General features: G+C 37.5%; 4 protein-coding genes and 1 long non-coding RNA gene across 5 annotated transcripts in view; 1 reads left to right on the top strand and 4 right to left on the bottom strand.

Annotated features, from left to right (window-relative positions):
- wdr43 (WD repeat domain 43) overlaps positions 1-11510 on the bottom strand; it is a 33461-nt gene extending 21951 nt beyond the window's left edge. The window contains exons 1-2 of the mRNA XM_077239598.1: positions 11253-11510; positions 9714-9848 (exon numbers count right to left, since the gene is read on the bottom strand). Of these exons, the coding sequence (XP_077095713.1) occupies positions 9714-9848; positions 11253-11453 (336 nt within the window). The 5' untranslated portion in view covers positions 11454-11510. The remainder of the gene's footprint in view (positions 1-9713; positions 9849-11252) is intronic.
- A 1242-nt stretch (positions 11511-12752) lies between these two features.
- Positions 12753-16315, top strand: trmt61b (tRNA methyltransferase 61B). The gene is made up of 7 exons (XM_077239602.1): positions 12753-13812; positions 14527-14629; positions 14774-14964; positions 15057-15148; positions 15673-15860; positions 15997-16080; positions 16192-16315. Exons 1-7 carry the CDS (start codon positions 13144-13146, stop codon positions 16224-16226), a joined length of 1362 nt encoding a protein of 453 aa, XP_077095717.1. The 5' UTR covers positions 12753-13143; the 3' UTR covers positions 16227-16315.
- A 330-nt stretch (positions 16316-16645) lies between these two features.
- spdya (speedy/RINGO cell cycle regulator family member A) lies at positions 16646-19514 on the bottom strand. Its single transcript, XM_077239606.1, has 7 exons — positions 19385-19514; positions 18898-19144; positions 18610-18668; positions 18387-18472; positions 17403-17574; positions 17020-17305; positions 16646-16839 (listed from the first exon to the last, which is right to left on the bottom strand). Exons 2-7 carry the CDS (start codon positions 19103-19105, stop codon positions 16778-16780), a joined length of 873 nt encoding a protein of 290 aa, XP_077095721.1. The 5' UTR covers positions 19106-19144; positions 19385-19514; the 3' UTR covers positions 16646-16777.
- A 208-nt stretch (positions 19515-19722) lies between these two features.
- Positions 19723-20915, bottom strand: LOC143747113 (uncharacterized). Its single transcript, XM_077239608.1, has 4 exons — positions 20749-20915; positions 20503-20615; positions 20342-20425; positions 19723-20249 (listed from the first exon to the last, which is right to left on the bottom strand). The coding sequence occupies exons 1-4, from the start codon at positions 20789-20791 to the stop codon at positions 20106-20108; spliced, it is 384 nt and encodes a 127-aa protein (XP_077095723.1). The 5' UTR covers positions 20792-20915; the 3' UTR covers positions 19723-20105.
- A 343-nt stretch (positions 20916-21258) lies between these two features.
- On the bottom strand, positions 21259-22555 carry LOC143746418 (uncharacterized). Its single transcript, XR_013206546.1, has 4 exons — positions 22280-22555; positions 22040-22131; positions 21799-21873; positions 21259-21498 (listed from the first exon to the last, which is right to left on the bottom strand). It is a non-coding gene; the product is annotated as an uncharacterized LOC143746418 (long non-coding RNA).
- Between the last annotated feature and the right edge of the window lie 1886 nt (positions 22556-24441).

Raw genomic sequence — 24441 nt, 5'->3', positions numbered from 1 at the left:
ACAAATGAATCACTTTTTTTTGTCGATTCTGTTCAAAGACTTCATCAAACATTTTGGCAGATCTGTCTAAATCGGTTCACGAATCAGTTTGAATGATCTGTTCGGTTTCCTGCACGCACTGAATCACTGAAGCGCTTTCAATTCACACTCGACTCGGAGTCGTAACAGGAAGATTCGTATGCTGTCTGTGAATGAATGATTCCACAGGACGATACATTCGATTTCATTTCATTCAGGTAAGTAAATTACAACCAAACAGATTATTACGCCATGATAGCACGATCCATCTGCTGTCAAGATGCTGATCTTTACCATGTATTGCAACCATGGTGTTGATAAGAGACAGGAATATGATGGCAGACATCGCGAACAATGTTTCCATGTGCAGTTTGTTAACGTTAGACCAGTGGTTCCCAAACTGTGGTCCGCGGACCACTAGTGGTCCGTGAGGGTACTGCAGGTGGTCCGTGGAAAGGCAAAATAAAATGTAAAATAATATTTTTTACCTTCATTTTACCAGGAATCCCCATAAAAAAAAAAAGTAAAAAGAATATGTAGGCCTATATTGATATAAAATTTAAATTAAATTGTCAGGTTATTGTGGGATTACTAAAATAGGCTAGTGGTGCTCGGCCGTGACGTTCAAGTTCAGTGCCGTTAGAACCACAACATGGATCGGTGGATAGCAACAGGTTCTCTGAAGAGGAAAGCGGCAGAGGCAAATATTTTGCCATTATATAAAATATTTGTCTGATTATAATTTCACCAACAGTAATTCTGGATTGCCTCCACCAAACAAGTAAATAGGAAATAAGCAAATCGGAATACTGCACGCCAAAACAGCAGTATGCGCGCAAGCGTGAAACGCTAGTGTTTCTTCTTGCTGCGTATCTTTTACTGGGGTCTCCAACACGTCGCTCGATTGGAGGTAGCTCGTCAAGGGGCCGTTCACATATCGTGTCTTTTGCACTCTCAAGTTCATTATTTCATGTAGGCGCGCGGCGCAGCGAGATGAAAACACCTCAACTTTTCATAATGCAGCAAACGCACCGCAGTTCATGTGACAAAAACAAACAAATCAGCTTCATCCTTTCCGTAAACATTGAAAGCTCAGTCAATGAAGAATGTAAGAATGCACGTGCACCCAAACACTACGGGTGTTTTTCTCTTCTCCGTAAATTAATCTTGTAGCAGAGCTACAGCAAGCGTTTTTCGGTGGTGGAAATCTATTAGCTACTAAGCACAACTAAGTTGTGGAGAGCGCGCATAGCAACGACAGACGGCACGGGAAAATCGGACCGAATTTTACTATTAGCTAATAATAAAAGATAAGCTAATGTGCATCGATGTAAATGTCATGTTTTTTGACTCATTCTTTTTATAAAAATGATTTAAAGGCTGAAATATGTGAGGTTTATCTTTTTATAAAACTCTTTTTTGTGAAAAATGATTTAAAGGCTGAAATATGTGAGGTTTATCTTTTTATAAAACCTTTTTTGTTAAAACTTTATTTGAATTTCATTTTACTATATGTGCCTATAGGGGTGGCAGGGGATGGCAGGGGTTGGCGGCAATGTAAGTATCTGGATATTTGCCGCGGGGCGAGGGCTTCGATTACCTCTCTCTTTTTTGACCATACATGTTTGCATCCCTGAAATGAACCTGATTGTGCCCTCGGGCGCTTGAGTAAATAAATAAATTAAATCTGTGGCAGCCGTTGTGTGCAGTAAACTTTCTTTTAACAAGCTGTTGTACTGATGTGATGACCAGTTATAGTTTTAATGTTAGTAAGCCTATTTAGAGGTGCGGATTAATTCAGGAAGGACTGTGTGTAGATATATTTTCTTATGTGTATTATGAGGTGGTCCGTGAAAATTCTTGATTACAAATAGTGGTCCACACACACAAAAAGTTTGAAAACCCTGCATTAGACGTCGTCTTTTTGTCTGGTACTAATAAAGATCACTAGCTAAACACTAAGTTAGCGTTAGCTAGTTCATGCTTACAGCTGTTAGCTAACAATGACTGTACCTAACGTTAGTTGTTTGCTGGTTCGACCAGCTTACATGCATCTTTCACTGTATTTTACTGAACTCAGCACAGAGCAAACCCACCCCGTGACGTCACCGGTTATAATACTGCACAATGGCGGCGCCCTTGCCACAAAAGATATAACGGTGTTTCTTTTATATGTTACATTTGTCATGTTTCTTATATAATTTTTGATTATAGTGGAAATCCATCTTGTAAATCATGTAAACTTGACTGACTGCTTCATTTCCCCTTTAATACTGTAATGGCATATAGCCAACAGCATGAACAGGGTGTGCAAATGCTGCTCAAAACACCACTTCCTCACCAAATGAATGAGAAGGGTTTTTATTCTAAATAAAGGGCTAGTAGTATTGTAAAATGAGTAAATGTGATTGATCATTTATCAAATTACTTATTTAACAATCAAATCTCTCAACTAATACAACGCGTCACCAATGCCGCCTCAGATGCATGCTTATCAGAATGTGTACCCCTGTTGTGAACGCGCTCTTCCTGGAACAACGCACTGAAAATGGCAACTAAACCCAAAGAATTCACAACAATTTATTAATATAGTGTTGTCATTAATGTTATGTAATATGACAGTCCAATCATAGTTATTAGTCGTGCATTGCCGTTTGAGCTGCGCGCACTGAATGAACACCGGTAAACTGAAGCCCTTTGCTAGCAAATTACTTAAAGAATTGCATCCTACAAGAGATTAATCATTTACATACAAAGTAAACATATTACAATTTATATCTGTACAAAATGATGCGAATGTACAATGATGTCTGAACTTGAACTAATTTACATGCTATTCAGAATGTGTGACTCGCGCTCTTGGAGCAACGCGATGAAACACGGCAACTAAACCCAAATAATTGAATAACCCAAATGTTTTATTACAATATTGTTCTCTTTATAATGTTATGTAATATGACAGTCCCAATCATAGTCATTATTAGTTGAACATTGCTGTTTGAGCTGCATGAGCTGAAGCTGATCACCGGTGCTCTTTTTACCGCGTTAATTCTTAACCAAATGTATCCTATATGAGATAAATCATATATAGATAGGCCTAAACAAAATAATCAATATTAGGGCTGGGCATTATGACCAAAATCTCATATCACGAAATAAGTAATCTCATATCTCATATTGTGGTCTGGATCAGCGCACATTGTTTAACTGATAAGAGTTAACAGTGCCATGGGAGGATGCTGTAGATGAGGCATATGAGAGGAAGAAACTGCGGTATGCTCAGCTGGCCACTGAAGCAGAACAGCGAGGATGGAGAGTCCGGGTTTATCCAGTGGAAGTGGGTTGTCAAGGATTTGTGGCACACTCTACAACCCGGTTCCTCAGAGACGTCGGATTCAGTGGCCAAGAGTTGCGTCGCACAGTAAAGAACTTATCTGAAGCAGCAGAGAGGAGCAGCAACTGGCTGTGGTTGACACAGAAAGATTCTGGCTGGCTGTGTACAGGCCGCCACGCTACGGGTTAGAAGAATTCTTGAAGAACTTGAAGAGACTGTTGGTTTATTTGTATAGTTTGCATAGTAATTTTCAGTTATTACGTTCCATATTTTCCATTTTGCGTGAATGAGGATTGGTGTTTGGACAGATATTGTGTTTTGCAGTAGGTGGTATGCCATACGGAACCGTTGCCACTGACCTGCTTTAACGACGGCAGTGGGGCTCGACAGCCGTCGAGGGGGGGGGGGGCGCCTAATTATGACATCAAATTAATTTTTCTATAGGACAACAACCAACTTTTGCTACAACAGTTTCACAGTGATTTCTATATCCTATCTAAAATTAGCCTACTGCCCAATCATATTTCGGCTACTGAAGATATCAAGTTACAGTTATAGCCTTGGTCTGCATTGTTCCGTGAACACAGCATGCTATAAGCCAACTTCCTATAATAACAGCCTAATAGTCACAAATCTCAAGTTAAGTGTTAAATCAACCATGCATAATCAACTACGACACACTCACACACATATAGCATATCAGTGTCAAATGCATAATTTACACCACGGCTGGTCCAACTTACGAAGAGTAATAAAAAGAACTCTCCTACTCACGTTCTTAATACAGCGGAAGTCGACTCAAACTTCCGGGTGTTATTTTTTAAGATTATGAGTCAAACATTACACTTAAATACACATCAATAAACATAAATACTGCACGTAAATTATTATTATTTTAAAAATAATTAATTATATGCAAATTGGATGAGGGGGGGCACAGGAACTCTGTAGGCGGGCCCGGCCCCCTAAGGGCCCGCCCATAGCGCCGGCCTTGTGCACATCCCTACTGTATGTCACCAACTGTCAAACAATTAGGCCTGCATTTCAGTGAAAATGAATAGCAGGTAATATGCAACTTTTTGTTTTTTGAAACCAGCGAAAATTGCAGGATAGTGTAGAACATGGATTCACCCAGCGTCAAATCACGCACTTGAAGCGCTTCTGTGAATGGAGAAAACGGAATAAAAATGTATATATAAAAAGAATATATAGGCCTATATGAGAAATATAGTCCATTTACTTTACATAATTACAAATTAACTAAATGAAAGGAAAATGTTTTGCTGAGCTTCGGTTCATGTGACGGGGTCCAAAGTTCACAAAAAGGAAACCAAGACGACAGAAAATGGTATCGTGCTTGTTTTCTGTATTTTAAAAAAGCTTTACAGTTTTTAATAATTTCTTGCTTCTATCCGTTTGACCATAAATTATAGAGTAACAGGTTTCCCAGTAGGACAAAAATTCTCATGATCGCGCCGCGCAGACGTTCTAACATTGCTAACTTGACATCGCAGCATGTTCATTATCAAAATAAAAGTCATACAAACATAGAAATTTAACCAAACCATGTTCATGCTACATAGCGTCTCGTTTAGGAACAAGCTCCTGTGTTCTGGCTGGTCCTGCTCGGAGCCATCCGGTTCTGTCACCCCTTCACTCGCCATGTTATTTTTTTCTGCCTACATCCCAATGGCGACGTGTAAGATTGCAGTCATCCAAATGATGAAAAAGTTTTGCCGTAAACAATGTTTTTCCGAGACACCACTATATAAACAATAGAGCATAATATGAAACGATAGACTTTTTATATCGTCCATCCGATATACAGGTCCTTCTCAAAAAATTAGCATATTGTGATAAAGTTCATTATTTTCCATAATGTAATGATAAAAATTAAACTTTCATATATTTTAGATTCATTGCACACCAACTGAAATATTTCAGGTCTTTTATTGTTTTAATACTGATGATTTTGGCCTACAGCTCATGAAAACCCAAAATTCCTGTCTCAAAAAATTAGCATATGATGAAAAGGGTCTCTAAACAAGCTATTAACCTAATCATCTGAATCAACTAATTAACTCTAAACACCTACAAAAGATTCTTGAGGCTTTTAAAAACTCCCAGCCTGTTTCATTACTCAAAACCGCAATCATGGGTAAGACTGGCGACCTGACTGCTGTCCAGAAGGCCATCATTGACACCCTCAAGCAAGAGGGTAAGACAGAAAGAAATTTCTGAACAAATAGGCTGTTCCCAGAGTGCTGTATCAAGGCACCTCAGTGGGAAGTCTGTGGGAAGGAAAAAGTGTGGCAAAAAAACGCTGCCCAACGAGAAGAGGTGACCGGACCCTGAGGAAGATTGTGGAGAAGGACCGATTCCAGACCTTGGGGGACCTGCGGAAGCAGTGGACTGAGTCTGGAGTAGAAACATCCAGAGCCACCGTGCACAGGCGTGTGCAGGAAATGGGCTACAGGTGCCGCATTCCCCAGGTCAAGCCACTTTTGAACCAGAAACAGCGGCAGAAGCGCCTGACCTGGGCTACAGAGAAGCAGCACTGGACTGTTGCTCAGTTTTGCATGTCATTCGGAAATCAAGGTGCCAGAGTCTGGAGGAAGACTGGGGAGAAGGAAATGCCAAAATGCCTGAAGTCCAGTGTCAAGTACCTACAGTCAGTGATGGTCTGGGGTGCCATGTCAACTGCTGGTGTTGGTCCACTGTGTTTTATCAAGGGCAGGGTCAATGCAGCTAGCTATCAGGAGATTTTGGAGCACTTCATGCTTCCATCTGCTGAAAAGCTTTATGGAGATGAAGATTTCATTTTTCAGCACGACCTGCCACCTGCTCACAGTGCCAAAACCACTGATAAATGGTTTACTGACCATGGTATTACTGTGCTCAATTGGCCTGCCAACTCTCCTGACCCGAACCCCATAGAGAATCTGTGGGATATTGTGAAGAGAAAGTTGAGAGAGGCAAGACCCAACACTCTGGATGAGCTTAAGGCCGCTATCGAAGCATCCTGGGCCTCCATAACACCTCAGGAGTGCCACAGGCTGATTGCCTCCATGCCACGCCGCAATGAAGCAGTCATTTCTGCAAAAGGATTCCCGACCAAGTATTGACTATTGGGTGCATAACTGAACATAATTATTTGAAGGTTGACTTTTTTTTGTATTAAAAACACTTCTTTTATTGGTCGGATGAAATATGCTAATTTTTTGAGACAGGAATTTGGCTTTTCATGAGCTGTATGCCAAAATCATCAGTATTAAAACAATAAAAGACCTGAAATATTTCAGTTGGTGTGCAATGAATCTAAAATATATGAAAGTTTAATTTTTATCATTACATTATGGAAAATAATGAACTTTATCACAATATGCTAATTTTTTTAGAAGGACCTGTACATCGTCATATCGCAGAGCCAGGGATTAAAGTGAAAAAAATTCTTCTGACTGAAATTTTTTTCTGGCCAAGTCATATTCCTTTAACTTTATTTAAATATTCGAGACCAATAGCGTTTTAAGGGGAGATGTTTTAAACCACTTTAATATTGGCTGTTTGCATATTTTAAAAGCTATTTTAATCTATGAAAAATTTTTAATTAGCTTGACAAATAATCAACCATCTACATAACTTTTCAGTGCATGTTTTTATTTATCTTATAAGACCAAACAATGCTAAACTATATTAATATATAGTTTGTTCCATGGCAAATCGTTTTGGCTGAGGGCAAAGTGAAGTTTCATAACTTTATATATTTAGGCTATTTAACTTTAACTTTGTAGCCTATTAGAGAGCTGACTAATGTTTGACTGAATTGTTTGATTTATTTCTCATTGTATAGCTTCTTATAGCTAGGGCCCTATGATTTCCGTGATGCGGAAAACGCGGACGGAATCACGGAATTTACACGTGAAAACGGAATTATCTTATACACGCGGAATTTGCATATATTTTGTTGACATATTAAATAAAAAATTTTTTTTTACTTCCTTCTTATTTTTCAGTTTAAAACAACAAACGTAGAAAGGTCTCTAGCTAAACCGTAGCCAAATGGCATTGTTAAACATGTTGCCTAGTAACCATACGACCTCACGTTCACGCGTAGGGAAAAAAATGTCGAAGCAAGTGACTTCTGATGAGCTAACGGGGGCTGCGTTTGTGGTAGATGCGTCCATTTGTATACTGTAACGTGCTGATCTAACCAGCGGTCTCATAAAACGTTAAAAAAATGTAAACGTCTGGGAGAATGAGTAGAGCAGGCGATCTGAATAAGAGTGATGATGCAAAAAAGAGCTCTATTCGGTACGGTTTTCTGTGCGCACACACCCGACCCGAAGCGTGCAGCCATACAGCGCGCGAGTACTGAATTGAGCTCTCTTTCGTGTCTAAATAGACAAATACACACAACATTATGTCTATATGTCCGTTTTGGAGAGTATTCACGTCAACTATGTCGGCTATGTCTTAAACAGTTGTGAGTGTATCGGATGTGCATCAGTGGATCCGCATGTCATTGGACATGATCCGACGTCTTAAAGTGACAGTGGGTAATAAACCTAATGCGGTCTGTGTCGAACAACAAAAGAAAAAGAGAAAAGCATTCCCTGTTTGTAAATAGCTTTAATATGTTTGTTAATATATCTGCTTGAAAGAATAAATGATGTACGCAAGTAGTTATAAAGAATTTTTTACTTTAGGAAAAGTGGTTTTAATGTCATTTTGTTGGCTTTCTGTCAGGCACATATCGTTGTTTCAATATTTCTGTCTCCCAGCAGCATGTCTGCATTTAATCTTTGATTTAATATTCATAAAACCTACCTTGTAACTGTTACCTTCATGTTACTGTTATTTTTGGACAGAGATTTGTTGAAGGTTTGGCTTAATTTTGGAGAATTTTGAATGTACTTTGCTGAATATATTAAGAGTTTTAATAAAAAAGCTGAATTGTGAGTTTGTGTAACTGAATTTAACGGTCAATACTGCTTAGAAGTGAAAAGAAAACAAGCAAATCCGAAAAATCCGAAAGGGCTAAAAATAAATCCAAAAAATGGAATTTGAAAAAAAAAAAAAAACGGAATTTGAGAAAAAATAAAACGGATTTCATAGTACCCTATATAGCCTACCTATTAGGCTACTTATACTTTTATACTGGATATTATTGATCATTAAAACTGACATTTAACAAAAAGAGACAGGATTGTGTAATGTTATATATTCTAAACTAACCCATGTACATAAAGATAACCGGAGCAGCCAGAGCGGGCTGAGTGACGCGATCAAGAACGCACTGTTCCGTTTGCAGAATAACCGGACACGCGTCCTCGGGAATTGTTCTCCCGAGTCGAACTTGGCAAGTCCGAAGTTTGCGTACTTGGTATTGAGAAACGGCCAATATTGACCCGTGTTCTGTTTTCTATCATGCACCGTGCACGTTTCCGATGATGTAGTATGAACGCAAACGCACCAGGGTTGGATAGAATCAAGTTGAGTGTGAAACCAGACCAAAGCTGCGGGGGGCGCTGGGAACAAACGCACTCGGATTCGGACCGCAGCAAACCAGCTGTAGCCTGACATGCAATTATCCAAAAAGATTAATTGAGTGAACACTGAGCAGTTTTTCCGTGAGCGGGAATTGAAAACCCAGACTGGACCATAGCGAAGCGATTACAGAATGCTTAGAGTGGAGAGAGGAACGTGCTTTCGCTCCAATCCAGGCTTTATCACATCCCCCTCAGCAGGGTGAATACACCTCGTCTTTCCTTAATTTAAGACCTATTCAAACTAAAATTAAGACATTTATCACACTATTTGAGAAATGAAAGCCTATTTACGGCCTTAAATTATGAAAAGTTAATTTAGGACATTAAGGAACATAAGGACAGACGGGAACCCTGCAATTGACGGAAATCCGTCATAGATTCACTGCAATTAACGGAAATCCGTCGTAGCGACGGAGAACTTTAATCCCTGCACAGCCCTAATCAATATTACAACTTACATTTGCACGAAAAAAAAGGACAAAAGGCTGCGAATGCGCGCGCAAACTTAGTCATGATATAGATGTAACTAGTTGTAAAATTGTCCCAAACAAAACTCTGTACCACTCACTTCATTTTTCCACGTGTCTGCTTTACATGATTCGAGGTTGAGCAGAACACGCACAGACGATCTTTTTATCGATTAAATGCATTAACAATTAATCGATCATTGATTAATCGTTAACATCCCTAGTTTGGAACGACATGTTGGTGAGTAATTGATGACAATTCTCCTTTTTGGGTGAACTAACCCTTTAAATCTTTGAGATGCATTGGCCAAATATCAAAAGGACCAGCTGTTGGTGAATTCTTACCAGAGTGCAATGCAGGTCTCCCTTCACTGTGCTGTAGATGAGAACAGACCCAGCAGCAGTGCCCAGAGCCAACAGATCTGTCTGCTCAACTGCCGACCCGGACTCACATTTCCTCCTCTTCCTCTGTGGAACATCCTAAAGTGCACACACATAGAAAGAAAAATTATTACCACTAATTATCATTTATTCTGCCTTTTAGTGAAGTCCAAGAGGAACTTTTTTAAATTTTTTATTTAATTATGAATAATATTTAAACATTTCCTACTGGACATTGTTTACCCAGTCATTTCCATTAAGAAGACTTTAATGAATGTACATAAAAAAACTAGCGTGTTTTGTTACTGGTGACAAACAATTTATTAAGTATTAATAAGGACTATTTATTAAGTTTTAAAAAGGATATCTAGCTACCAGTAATTGGCTATTATCTATTATATAGGTACTGGGATCCATTTGCACTAGGAAACTGGAGCAGTTATGAATAACCACTTGCACTGTTACAACTAACTATTCATAGCCAATAAATAGTAAACCCACAGGTACAAAGCAAAATTAGAAAACATACTATCAATCGATCAACTTTTATTTATATAGCACAATAAAAGCAACAGTAGTTGGCAATTGTGCCTTACAAGATAAATAGCCTATCGAAAAAACAAGACCGCAAAACAAATGATAAAGGAAGTTTACATCGAAAACACCAATCAGAAAACTCAACATTAAAATCAATGACAGTTGTATGCCTGTGAGTACTAGTAAGTTTGTGTTAGATATCTGAATCACAAACAGAAAAGAAATCCCAAGTCAAACGTGTATATTTGTTACTAGTAACAATGGAAGAGTTACTTGTCAAAGATGTTCAGGCCAACTTTCTCCAACACTAGCTAGAATCAACTAACGTTACTATGACGTCCCGCGTGTTACTATGACAGAAAGACTGATTTCTGATACACTTTACAAACAGCATCAAAAGAAAGTTAACGAGTGAGGGTTATGCAGCCATGTGACCATGTGCTAGTTTGCTAAAGTACATTTAAATACAACACTGATAATTAAAACTACACAGAAATAAGTAACACTAAAAGAGATGCTGGCATGATTTGTTTTAGTTATAAAATAAACAGCAGGGAATCACCACTTTAGCCAACTTCCAACTTATTAGCCTACGTTATTAGCCACAGACAACCAACAGACGACAATAACAATGTTTACGAGCCCCAATATGCACATCTAGCTGAACTTCTGGAATCAGTGTAGTAATTTTAAAGGTTATATGTTGAGAATATATACGAGTTTAGTGTTGCATCTGCGCGTCTCGCGGCCTGCGTCTGAACATGTGCCACACGCAACATGTGCGCAGCGCACTCCACTCGCGCAGCTCTAAAGCACCCAGTAAATACATTGTCAAATTATCAGTGTCCATTTTTATGATCATATACTAGGTAAATAAATAGTCAAAGCGATCCGAAGACTCTCCAATGGTGCACTGCGATACAACAGGCCGCATCCCCCGAATGAACCCCGAACACTGTGTGTTACCTGAACTGCTCGGCACGGTCCCCATGTCACACAGGTACAGGCTGCGCTCAGGTGCGCGGAAGGCACGTATTCCTGTTGTAGAGTTTTGCTCTCGGTATTCCAAATCCGTAGTCTCCCGTCCTGTGCGCAGAGAGCCAGAAACTGTTGTGATTTGGGGCTGAAGGCGCAGGGTAGCGCAGATCGGCCTCCGTCCGCCGCCATCTTACCAGTCCGCGTGCGTCCTTCTGCTTCACGGGAAACACGTGTGAGAGAAAATTCCAAAGCGCACATGCGCAGCTGCACAGGCGCTACGGAAACGCTAATTGGCCCTCCTCGGTTCTGTGGGCGTGCCATTGTTTTGAACCAACCACAGACGGACGCGGAAGTTTCATACTCAAATTTAGTTGTTAGAGTGGAAGTTGAAATTGAGAATTATCTTTGAGTTATCATCAAATCATGCAATTTTCATTTGCTAAAATGAATGCGCTTTACTACATAGTACCTAAGTTAAGTATTTTTATGTATTTACATACTGTAACAGAAAATAGAAAAACTAACTGTTACAGAAAACAATAGACATCTAATCAAAATTCTCATTCTGTAACAAATAATGGAAACGGTTACACTTTTTTTGTACATGTAATTATTCTAAATAATTATGGGTCATGTGTCTTCATGTATATTTAGCATTTAAATAGCCTATCTCTGCCTATACTAACATTTCTGTGCATTTAACAAATAATTCCAATAACGTTTTATTTTAAAAAGCTTAATTTATTTTATTTAAATATGATACATATAGCTACGTTTATAAACGAGTACAATAATTTGTTTATGTTGTTTATGTTTGTTTTTATATTACTTGGTAACACTTTACCATAAGGTTTCATTAGGTAACATAAGTGAACTACTTTAGTTAACATGAACTAATAATTAACAATACATCTACAGCATTTATTAATCTTAGTTTATGTTAATTTCAACATTTATTAATAGCCTACTTCAAAATCAAATTTGTATTTGTTAACAGTAGTTAATGTACTGTGAACTAACATGAACAATCAATGACCAGCTGGATTTTATTAACTAACACTATCAAAGATTAATAAATAGGCCTACTGTATCAAATGTTTGTTAATGCTAGATAATACATCAACTAATTTAACTAAAAATGAGACCTTATTGTAAAGTGTTACCATTTACTTTATAAATAAATGTATCGTTTCAACAGTAAAAACAGATTTAAACCTAACAGCTTATTAATAAGGAGATTAAAATGTATAACAAAAAATCATACACATACACTATATATATTATATAGGCTTTAAGAAAATAATTCCCTTGACCTAATCATACAACTCTCTTAAATAGCTGTATTTTATCTTTTAAAGATATTTATTATAAGGGAAACTGAATCAGGACAATAACAGACAAATCTGAACAAGTTTAAGAGAAAGAACCCATCTGCCGGTGACCAGGTGGTACTGCATCTGTCAGTGACGTCTTTTACGTTATTTTTTTACAGTCTATGCTTTTCCATCATGGCGGCGCCCTTTGAGAATCATGCTGGATTGTTTTTCTTCTAACATAATGGACACAGGTTAAGTTGCATTTACGCTAGTATCCTGCCAGTAAATAATTATATAGCGAATTATTTAGGTATTATTACATGTCGTTTGAAATGATCTATTTTACTAAAAAAATTTGACTTAATTTTTTTGACAAAGGTTATTGGGAAGGTAATTTGTAGTGAATTATATAATGCATGATTTGCGAGTCCCTACCAGTACGTCTATTCTGGTCTGTGTAGAAGCGCTCAATGTCTGCTGTGTTTGATGTTTCTGATCTCTGTGTGGTAAGACGAACCGATTAAGCCTTCAAAAGTGTACTATTCTTTCTTGAGCTCAAAACCATGACAGTTTTATGGCATTGGGGTCTCTCATTCATGACTCGTAAATTTGCCAAAGTCCATGTCATGTGTTTGGATAGACATCATGTGGTTCGCATTAAACCGTATCTCTGTGGCATGAGGAGCTTTGGGACTGACCCAAATGATTCTGACAAGGGTTCAGATGCACCCGTGTCCACTTTCCCACCGTTCCCTCGAAGAACTTCTTTGTCTGGAAGACGTCGACCTCTGTCCCCACTGGAGAGAGTCACTCAACTGCTGCCTGAAGACAGTCTGAGTCAAGAGGTTTGGGAACTACGGGACACTCGAAACAATGAGATTGAACATGACACTCAGAGTCTGGGGAAGGAGCGAGAAGAGGCAACAGAGGAACCTCAATGTTTTGCTCCACATCATGTGTGTGTTCCTGGGGAAAGGCCAACATGTTTCGGAGAGACTCTACTGGCCGAGTTCTGTCGAAAGAGACGTTTAGAGTTTCGGAAGATGTTCCAGCTAAAAGAGGGCATGAAGCTCCATAGTAACTGGGGATTAATAGCTCATGAGGACATGGAGGGACGTCCTGCTGGAAGCATCATACGCACTTCAATGGGAATCCCGATTCTCATTCGCCGACCCAGCCTGGATGAGTTCACTCTCTTCATGAAGAGAGGGCCAGCTATTGCATACCCTAAAGTAAGAAATTATCGGCATCATTATACATCAGTCAGTCATCTACGAATCTGTAATATCTGCACTGTTTGCATACGGGTCAGTGATGTGACGATTATTAAATCTGGCAATTTATTTATTTAAACTTTAGCGACACTACCGTAAGATCTGGTTCATTTAATAATGTTAATGTCAATATGTTAATTCAATAATGATACATTAAATTGATCAATAGTGACAAAGACTTTTAAATTGTTATAAAAAATATTTCATTGTTATAAAAAAATAACTAAAGAATACACTGAAAAAATGTATCACAGTTTCCACAAACATTTTAAGCAGCACAAATATTTTCAAAAATTGTTTGAGCATCCAATCATCATATTAGAATGATTTCTGAAGAATCTTGTGACACTGACTGGAGGAATGATACTGAAAATTCAGCTTTGCCATCACAAAAATAAATTACATTTTAAAATTTAAAACGGTTAAAACAATTAAAACAGAAAACAGTTATTTTCATTTTAAATTGTAATATTTAATATCATTGTTTACTGTTTTTTGAACAAGTAAAAGACATAAATAAATAAAAATCTTACAGACCCCAAACATTTGAAAGGTAATTTACATGCATTCAAGGTGTAAGGAAAACATGTTATTACTTTTTAATTGATGGTTACACCACACGTTTTATGCCAATGAAAACAAAAGAGCCTCTCAAATCTCTTCCCTCTGCAGGACGCCAGTGCGATGTTGACAATGATGGATGTGACCGAAGGAGATTGTGTTCTGGAATCAGGCTCTGGATCTGGTGCTATGAGCCTTTTCCTGTCCAGGGCAGGTGTGTGTCTTCCTCCATCTTTTAAGTGTTCATTAAAAGCAATGTAATGAGTCGCCTGATTATGAGGGTATCGTAGAAGTGGGTATACTATTGCAGTACAGTATATCACTTACTGTAGGAATTAATTTATGCTTGTGTCATCAGTGGGGTTTAAAGGAAGTGTTTTAAGTGTGGAGATAAGAGAGGACCATCACAGAGTTGCTGTATTAAACTACAAGCGTTGGCGGTCCACGTGGAGTCTTCGGCGAGGGGAGGAATGGCCTGATAATGTTCACTTTCACCATGGAGACCTCATATCTGCCGGTCCTCTGCTGGCTGGGCAGGGTTTTAACTCGGTGAGGAGCCACACTCTGTGATGTGTTTTATGTTTTTATCATAATATAAGATTCATTTGCTGTCTATATATGAAAGACTTCTTGTGTGTTAGGTCGCTCTGGATATGGTTAATCCACATTTGGCCTTACCTGCTGTGGTTCCTCACCTCCATCCTGGATGTGTGTGTGCTGTTTATCAAGCAAAGTAATTACAAAATACATACACAAAGCAACAATGTAAACCTCATACATACACTATCATTTAAAATATTGGGGTCAATAAGATTTTTTTATAGTCTCTTATGCTCACCAAGCCTGCGTCTTTTTAATCAAAGTACAGTAATATTGTGAATATATTAGTAATATTACAATTTAAAAACTTTTTTCTATTTGAATACATTTTAAAATGTACTTTATTGCTGTGATGGCAAAGCTTATTTTCAGCATAATTACTCCAGTCTTCAGTCACATGATCCTTCAGAAATCATTCTAATTTGCTGCTCAAGTAACATTTCTTATTATATCCACGTTGATAATAGTTGTGCCATATATTTTTGTGGAAACCATACTTTTTTATATAGAAAGTTCAAAGAACAGTATTTATTTGAAACTTTTTTAAATCAATTTAATGCGTCATTTCTTAATAAAAGTATTAATTTCTTTAAAAAAAAAAATTTGACCAGTAGTGTATAGAATTTATCAATAATGTTTTCTTGATTTTGTTGCCAGTATCACACAGGTCATTGATCTGATGGAGGGTCTGCGATGCTCCGCCCTTCCTCTGGTGTGTGAACGCATTGTTGAGGTTCAGTACAGGGATTGGCTTGTTGGCCCGTCACTCAAAAAGGACGGAACTTTTAACAAACGAAAAGCTCCAAATGAAGAAGATGAATGTGAACCAAGTGAAGACACAGCAGGTGATTTATAACATGGTCTTTCTCGTAACATACAAATCACAGATTCTGCATTGCTTATAAGTTATATTACAAAAAACTTCAAACATCAGCACAAATCATTTCTGGTTAGAATCATGTTAACCTGTCTGTGTTTAAGGGAATTTGAATTGTCAAGATCCGGTTCCGTTTGGAGATGTCCCGTACATTGCACGTCCTCATCCTGAACAGACTGGTCATACAGGTGAGTTACAGCTCTCCATTGTTGTGTTTAATAGAAATAGTCGTAATATACCTTCTCTAGGTATTTTTGTATGTGATTGAAATGTACCTGATTTTCAATGTTTCTTTTCAGCCTTCCTCATAAAATTACGAAAGATCTTGAAATAGATGTGCACTACTAATGTGCAGACAAGAGTACAACAAAGCTGCAGTGTCTCATATATATGCTTTATCAATAAACTCTTCCAATAAAAGTCTTTTTATTGTACATTTTTCTTTCATGCTCTTGAGTAATTAAGACAGAGTATATTGAATCTAAATATCTGCTCAATTCATTTCATAGGTGTTCATTCACATTCATATTTATATCAGGCAAATGTTATACTCGTTTCATTAGGACACAGACTCTCTGACAGTAAGTGCACACTATAGAAATAGCAAAGTACTTTGTACAACAATAACAAACAAATAAATAGTGATGAGGATTATGATACAGTAAAATACATGTACAAACCTTCACATAGTGAGAGGATCTTCTGACATATTCTTTAGATCTTATATGAACAATGTACATGACCATTACACTTTTCACACCAATGCTGTACATTTCTTTTAAGGTCAGTTTAGAGACTGAAATTCTGTTCTGCCCCCTAGGCAGCTGAAGTGCCTCTGATATAGACAACAGGCGAATATGATCGGTTTAATGTTATGCAATCGAGCTACTCCTCATTGATCCAGTCCATCGAATGATCTTGAGACATTTCGCTAACCCTATCACTTCCTGTAAATATGCATAAGAGAAGAAAAGCCAATTGTAAATATTTCTACAGAGGGATAAGTACAGATCAAATGAAAGAATTTCAGCTGGAGTGGCCAAAGTAAAACCCATCTGTCATAAAAAGTAGTGGTGCACACCATAAACTTCCTTTACACCGCTAGAGGGCGTCACACACTCATTTACCTGCTGTAGTTGTGCAGTTAAAGGTGTGCTGAGCTTTGGTCATCTTACTGGGCCTTCGTGAAGCTTTGGTCTTCGGGGGTACAGATGAAGAACAAGCCACAGTAGAGGATGGGCGAGGCACAGGAACAGCAGAGGTCTTGGCACAGAGAGAACAAGGCTCTGGAGAAGCAGAAGGCCCGCGGGGAATGTGGATCCCCTCACAGTTTTGGTACAACCTCTGAGCACCACTGTGATGCTCTGCACGCTCACGCTGCCAGATGAAATGAGATGGCACAATAGCCATCACCTGCAATCATGCATCAAGCACAAAGTGATTTAGAGCTATTTTTCAGAACCAGCAACTTCTAAAATGATTTACAGTGCATGTTCAGTGAGCTGTGTACCTCCTCGCAGCATCGTCTGCTGACAGCAGCTCGGTACTCTATGCGTGCCCACAGTTGGTCTCTTTGCTTTAAGAATCGTGGGAAATTTTTCCTCCAGCTTTTTCCCAGAGCCCATGGGAAGATCTCATATTTGGTCTCCTCCTCATCCTCTTCCATTGTGTTTGCCAGATAGCTAGAGTATGAAAAATGTAACACAGACTCTAGGAATTAAGGTTGTACCCATAAATAGGACTTCTCTGTCATGCTCATAATAACATATTGCAGTTTTATTGAAGAACTTTAACATCGCCAAGCCCAACCCTACATACTGTAAATAAATACAGAGAAATGCTGTACAAATGCTTGAGTAAAACCCTGTTAGTTGGTTAACAATAAGTTACCTTACATTTGAAAGTGAACAAATTTAAATGTTTAACTAAATATGTAAAAATGTTTGGCTTCTGGAAGTAAAAAAAATATTGATTGCAGAATTAATTACAAAATAATTTACAGTTAAAAACAGTAAAAGACATTCCGCCTTGCATGACATCACATAATTTTGTCTCCTCCAATTTTTGTTATCAGTAATTAGGGTGTTTCTATGCTAAATTTAGTTATTTAGTTAATGTTTTTGGCATTATTATTTTAAGTGTTAGCCTGACTGTTTTGTCTGACCCTGTGCACTATCTAATGAGTTTTGACAATGTTTTATGGACACTTACGATGATTCATCATGTGGCTTTCAATTGTACATCCATTGTTATTATGGTGGTTATCAGTAGACTTTAAGGTATAATGCAGATTTGGGTAGTTCAAACTAGGTATATTAACATTCTATATAATAAAATAAAATGGTGATGGGTTGTAAAATATACATGCATCCTGGAAAACACTGTCACAGTATTTTACAGTGAATTTCTGACAACCACAGCTGCCATTTTTTATGATCAATTTAACAGGATATGTTTTACAGTGTACAGAACATGCACAGAATGATCAACTCACAGGGCAAGGAAGAAGTTCATTCTGTTGTGTTCAGTGATACTGAAACGAGCCCTCCTGAAGTACACAAATGTCATAGCCAACAAATACTATAATAGATAGAGACAAGCACAACTGGGTTTAGAGACAGCTGAATATATACAATTTTCTAAATTCAACAAGGAGAACAATCTATAAACAACTCAATATTAATTAAATACACCAAAGAAACGTTACGTCTTGCTACCTTGTCCGTAAGTTTGCAGCAGCAGTCCATCCACAGAAAGTCCTGTATTAGATCATCATCTGAGCAGACAGAAAATTAAAGCGTTATTATTCTACAGAATGTTTATATATATATATATATATATATATATATATATTTATATATATATATTTATATATATATATATATATGTAACGTTAGATCTTGATTTAAATTTTTGATTTAAACTAGTAGGCTAATAAACTTGATTTAAAAGTGACCAGTGTGACACAAAATTTTCATTTTGTTAAGAAGGATTCCTGAACCCACCGAACAGTCTGAAGAAGGCGGCCATCTCCTGCCTCTGGATCAGCAGGGTCGGGCCGGTCGTCTTCCTGCGAGGCTGCTGAGATGAAGAGTCCGGCTGGATCCGACCCGCTGGGGTCGGCCTCGTTCTCCGCGGGCCTCGCCGGATCTGCAGACTGTGAGTAGGTCCCGATGGGGCGTTTTCGGCCCATGGTCGGCTCAGTTTAATCATGTTTCAATGATTAAATCAGCCGAGATTACTGAACTGCCACTGTGTAAATAGTATGAATGGCATGCGTATTTCGTTATTTATTTAATTCCTGTTTGTTTATAATCACATTTTGCTAAATACAATTTGAAGTAGCGTCTTGAAATCTATCACCTAAAGAAAGATAAAAAAGTTTTTCCAGTCCTTTCGGACTAAGATATAAATCCAAATGTTTATATGTTGAATTTTATGTGGTTATTATGATTTGATATAAGAGGGTTTTCAATTGTAAACCAGATTTACCTCAGTTTAAAAAACCGCGGCTCAGTAATGGCACGCGCATGGTGCCACTGCCACGCGCTCTCAGGTATGTGTTTTTGATAAACTACCGGAATAGGTAAGATTTAATTTTTGCTGTTGTGTTTAGCAATAATAATATTTTTTCTAAATGTGAATTAAAACAAAATCAACATTTAATAAATATTTCGAAATGGAAGACACGCTATTCGCGCGAGCGCGCACGTGCACCTGCTCTTCCTTTTCGCGGGAAACAATCGTGTCAGCAGTCACATGGTCAAATATTCTTCAATCAGAGGTCAGAACACTAACATGGATAGGCTATATAAAAAATCAAATTGGGAGTATTTTGGAAGGGCTTTATTTGCATTTAAAAAACTTGCACATATCAATAAAATTGTTTTTGAAAAAGTTTGATAACTCAACTGACTAAATACAACAAAGATCTAATTCAAGTGATTAGTGAACAAAATATACACACGAAAAGCAGTAGCCTAAATGATTCAGTAAACAAATTTATTGCATCTTTACTATTAGATTTTGCTTATGGTGTATACAGTGAATAATGCACAACATATTTTTAGAAGAGTATCTAACACTACATTTCCTGTATTTCGTAGAACATGCTCAGGAAATTAGAGCACAGTCCAATAACCCAAACAGACCACAGGCTAATTTATTCAGATATTTAAAAATTACCATGTTCATTAAGTCAGATCAATAACATTTATTTACACATGCTCAAATGCTGACAGGTTTGTTCGCTATTACCAGGAAACAGTAGGTGAAATATCAGGAACTGGAATTTATTTGCATATTTCTCGCAGATGTGTTCGAGGACTTTCATTGCTTTGCACACAGCCTTTATTTCCTAAAGCAAAAAAACACATTTAATTAAAGGTTGGGCAGGTATTTAAGCAAAATATCTGTGATCAATTAAGGTCGAAGAAAGTATTCGTTTACCTTTTTAATCTCATGGAGAATTATCCCCTTGATCTCATGAATTGACTTCTTGCAAACCCAGCACGTAATGACGTTCATATCAGACTTCAAGGAAATTTTTTTGAACATTAGTAACTTTATTTACGTTTTATTGTATGCCATTACATTGTGCATCAGTTTACCTCAATGCTTAATTCATGACTGCTTTTGTCTTCTTCGGGAAAGTTCAGTTCATTTCTCTCCAGCGTGCTCTTCCAATGTGCTTTATTAATAGTGCTGCTACACTCAACAAGAACTGAGCCACAAAAACAGACAACATTTATGTGCAGAATTTAATGAATATGATTGTAAAAATTAAGTAAAAGCAAATGTGAGACAATGAAAAGAGCCACAGTAGAAGTTCAATTCATATAGTCCTTCAGTCTCACCTGAGCACATGATAAGCAGTCCCAAATGAATAACAGGTGACATGATTCTTCAAATCCTCTCCTTAGAAAAGAGCTGCTTGGCTTCCACACGTCTGGGTGATTTTCAGTTGAAGGGATACTTCTGACACTATCTCTTCTGTGTTTGTCATGTGCTCCTCTTTTCTCACAGTTATGTGTATAACGTTGAAGATAATAAATGTCTACGCAAGTCTTTTGAAGTGCTGATGTTCAGGGCACCAAAACCACAGTGGACCAAAGTGTCAAGTTTTACTGGAGCTCCTATCAGCATTTTCTAACACTGTATGTCTTTTCAGTTCACCACCTAACCATCAGTAATACATACTTAATCAAAGCAGATGTGCAGATTAAATGATAGATTAGGCTATAAGCAAAATAGTGCAAATAGCTAAATAACCATCAGCATTATTAGATTATTAATTTGGGGTTTCAGATGTGAATTTATGTGCTCCCTGTATTTAAAAAAACAAATGAATCATCAACCCACACTGGTTTAACATTTAAAACATTTATTAATGCTTTTGACAAAACAAAGGAAACATTCTCTAATCAGCTGATATTTTAAATGACTTGGATTAATCAATCCTTTACTTTGCACATTTTGTATTTATTGCAGGACTTTCGAGGACCTCCTGGAAAATATCCTTTGATGACCTTTTTTTTCCATTTTCTGCCAAGTTTTCTACATGTTCTCCATAAAAATAGTTTGGGACGGCATACAGAATCTATTATCTAAGATAGAAAACAAAAAATAAGATTTTAATAAAAAGTAAACTTACATCGATGTAAGACAATGTAAGACACACAAATACATTTCTTCAAATACAATAGTTTCATAAACAAAGTAAATAACAGAGCTGTGATCATATGGCTAATAGTACCAAGATATATCCCATGAAGGGCTTATCAAATCACATTTATAAACATTTTATCTTCCTTTTTAAATTAATATTGAGTTTAAATTCACAACTATTGTGTTTTCAACAAACAAACAAAAATTGAAAAACAGATTCAGGAATAAAAGTAATTTACCTTGTCAATTAGAGCGTTTATAATGGGTATATATTTCTTTATCATTTTCAAACATATACAACATTTTATGGCCATCTAGGAAGAGAAAAAATAAGGGATGGTTATCAAGAAAATCCTTGATAGAATGTATACTCCACACTAATGTCCTCCGAACTTCACCACAGGATTATTTTGTACATATTTTTTACTTTAATTTAAGTGTGAGAGATGACAACATTCTTATATATATCCATTTTATTACCTTGGAATTACACAGATCTTCCTTGTTGTCATAGAAGGTGACTGTCTGTACCGTCTCATGACTGGCCTCATATGTAGAACTTTCAGCAGCAGCTGTACAAAATATAAATTCATAAATATATATGTAATATAACTACATTAAAATCATACAAAATGTGATTCTGGTTTAACAATCCACTGAAGTTATTCAGATCAAATAAATGGGTCAAAAAGCAGTACTAAAACATTACCAATATCTTACCAAGAAAAATCACGAAGGATCCAACGATACAGGCTAGATACATTGTTTAAAAGAGCACTCTAACCCCGTTTTTTCTTCTCGTTTTTGCAGATATGAGCAAAGACAAAGCTGCTAAATGTAAGTGTTAGTGGTAAGCAAAGTAAGTTGAACCCTCCTCTACCCCTGGACATACCGTTCATTTGTTCTAATGATGTAACACAAGTATTCAGTTGCTACTCGTTGCGGATCTCTATTATTAAATTAATCTGTTTGCAAGTCAATTTCTGTGTTAAACCTCATGGGTCTGGAACCGCAGTCCTGATAGTTTAATGGTAATTACCCAAGGTCAGAAACAACAGTGTTCAAAATGTGTTTTACATTAGCATCCTCTACATCCAAAATTCACTACTATTCACTACTTTTTTATACACACTATATCTATTTACTACTCTATTCTATTCTGCTGTAGAAATATACATATAGCTGTAGAATCCAGCAAGTCAGGGCAGGAACTTCTCTCTCTGCCTAAATGACTACTTGCACAGGCTCTCCTCAGGGATGTGTTTTACCTCCTTTATTGTTTATTTTATATACCAACTCTTGAACCAGCACTTTCCCAAACAGACATCTTAAAGGAACACTACACTGTTTTTTGAAATAGGGCTTATTAACAGTCTCCCCTACATTAAGATAGGTTGGCAAAAGCATTTTTGTCTCAGTGCATGCATTGTCTTAGTTTGGCAACGCCGACACGCTAGCTTAGCTTAGCATAATGAATGGAATCCTATGTTGTCAAGTAGCATGTCATGAGTAAAAGTGATAAAAAAACAAACAAAAAAACACCTAATTACTTCTTGTGGTCTGCGTATTCACAATGAGTACAAATAGCAATTCAGATTAAGACTAGGTGATTTCCTAGGCAGATATTGACTTGGGACTATATTAGGGTGAATCATAGGCGAAGCACTGCTACTTGGGCGCAGTCATATCACGCAACACCTGAAATCCCCCAACTTCCGTCAACATACCGGCATGACCTGACCTGCACTGAGTATCTTCGCTTTTGGATTGTGTTTAGTTTGAGAAGTTACAGCAAACATTGTAATTACCTGCAAAAGGTTGTGAGAACGAGCAAAGGACATACACGAATGTAATGTTTCACAGACTTCCACCGAATGTGGAACTGAGAAATCGATGGCTAGCTGCTCTGGATATCTGTACTTCAACACCTCACTGCAAAATTACCCAGTATCGTGTTTGCGAAGAGAATTTTGCACCGGAGGATTATGTTGAAAAAATGCTATAAAGGACCAGAAAGACTACGTCTGAAGGATACGGCCGTCCCATCCATTTTCAAAGAACAGGCAGAAAAAAGGGCACATGTAAGTTGTCTTTTATTACGCTTCCTTGTCTGAATCTGTGTCTTTATTCAGTTGTAAGATAGATGGTGAGAAGCTGTATATAGAGTATGGTTCAAATTGCATCATCTATTATAACCTCATGTTGAGTTCAACCTGTATAGCATGAACAACATGATTGAAAAAAAAAATCACTGTTATTGTTACCTGTGAAAAAATTGGCTCTCATCCTCTTGTCCTCAGGCTGTTGAGCGATCGTGACCTCCTTCTGTCGGTCTATTTCCATTGCACGCAGCTCCTCTTCTGAAAACTTGGTTTTTAGAGGTAAGGTTCTGTATCATGATGACTGTCTGAGAAGTCACCCTCTTCGTCTTGCACAAAATCCCCCATGTCCATTCACTATGTCTACTGACGGAAAAATAGCCAGCTAATATTCACGCCGGTATGTTGACGGAAGTTGGGGGATTTCAGGTGTTGCGTGATATGACTGCGCCCAAGAAGCAGTGCTTCGACTGTGATTTACCCTAATATAGTTCCAAGTCAATATCTCCCTAGGAAATCGCCTAGTCTTAATCTGAATTGCTATTTGTACTTGTTGTGAATACGCAAGCCACAAGAAATAATTAGGTTTTTTTTTATTTTTTTTATCACTTTTACTCAAGACATGCTACCTGACAACATAGGATTCCATTCATTATGCTAAGCTAAGCTAGCGTCGGCACTCCCAAACTAAGACAATTCATGCACTGAGACAAAAATGCCTTTGCCCACCTATCTTAATGTAGGGGAGACTGTGAATAAGCCCTATTTAAAAAAAACGGTGGA

Source organism: Siphateles boraxobius, unplaced genomic scaffold, assembly GCF_051911475.1.
Source record: "Siphateles boraxobius isolate OS27281-9 unplaced genomic scaffold, OSU_SipBor_1 22, whole genome shotgun sequence".
In the NCBI taxonomy this organism is placed as follows: Eukaryota; Metazoa; Chordata; class Actinopteri; order Cypriniformes; family Leuciscidae; genus Siphateles; species Siphateles boraxobius.
This window is presented reverse-complemented; position numbering and strand designations above follow the sequence as displayed.

Coding starts and splice junctions, on each gene's coding strand:
- spdya (XM_077239606.1), bottom strand. CDS start 19,105: ATGATTAAACTGAGCCGACCATGGGCCGAAAACGCCCCATCGGGACCT. Junction 17,575..18,386: donor ATGAACTTCTTCCTTGCCCT/GTGAGTTGATCA, acceptor TTCATACTCTAG/CTATCTGGCAAACACAATGG. Junction 16,840..17,019: donor TAACTGCACAACTACAGCAG/GTAAATGAGTGT, acceptor GCATATTTACAG/GAAGTGATAGGGTTAGCGAA.
- LOC143747113 (XM_077239608.1), bottom strand. CDS start 20,791: ATGTCACCTGTTATTCATTTGGGACTGCTTATCATGTGCTCAG. Junction 20,616..20,748: donor ACTGCTTATCATGTGCTCAG/GTGAGACTGAAG, acceptor TTTGTGGCTCAG/TTCTTGTTGAGTGTAGCAGC. Junction 20,250..20,341: donor TTCTCCATGAGATTAAAAAG/GTAAACGAATAC, acceptor TTTTTGCTTTAG/GAAATAAAGGCTGTGTGCAA.
- trmt61b (XM_077239602.1), top strand. CDS start 13,144: ATGACAGTTTTATGGCATTGGGGTCTCTCATTCATGACTCGTAAATTT. Junction 15,861..15,996: donor ACCAAGTGAAGACACAGCAG/GTGATTTATAAC, acceptor TCTGTGTTTAAG/GGAATTTGAATTGTCAAGAT. Junction 16,081..16,191: donor TGAACAGACTGGTCATACAG/GTGAGTTACAGC, acceptor GTTTCTTTTCAG/CCTTCCTCATAAAATTACGA.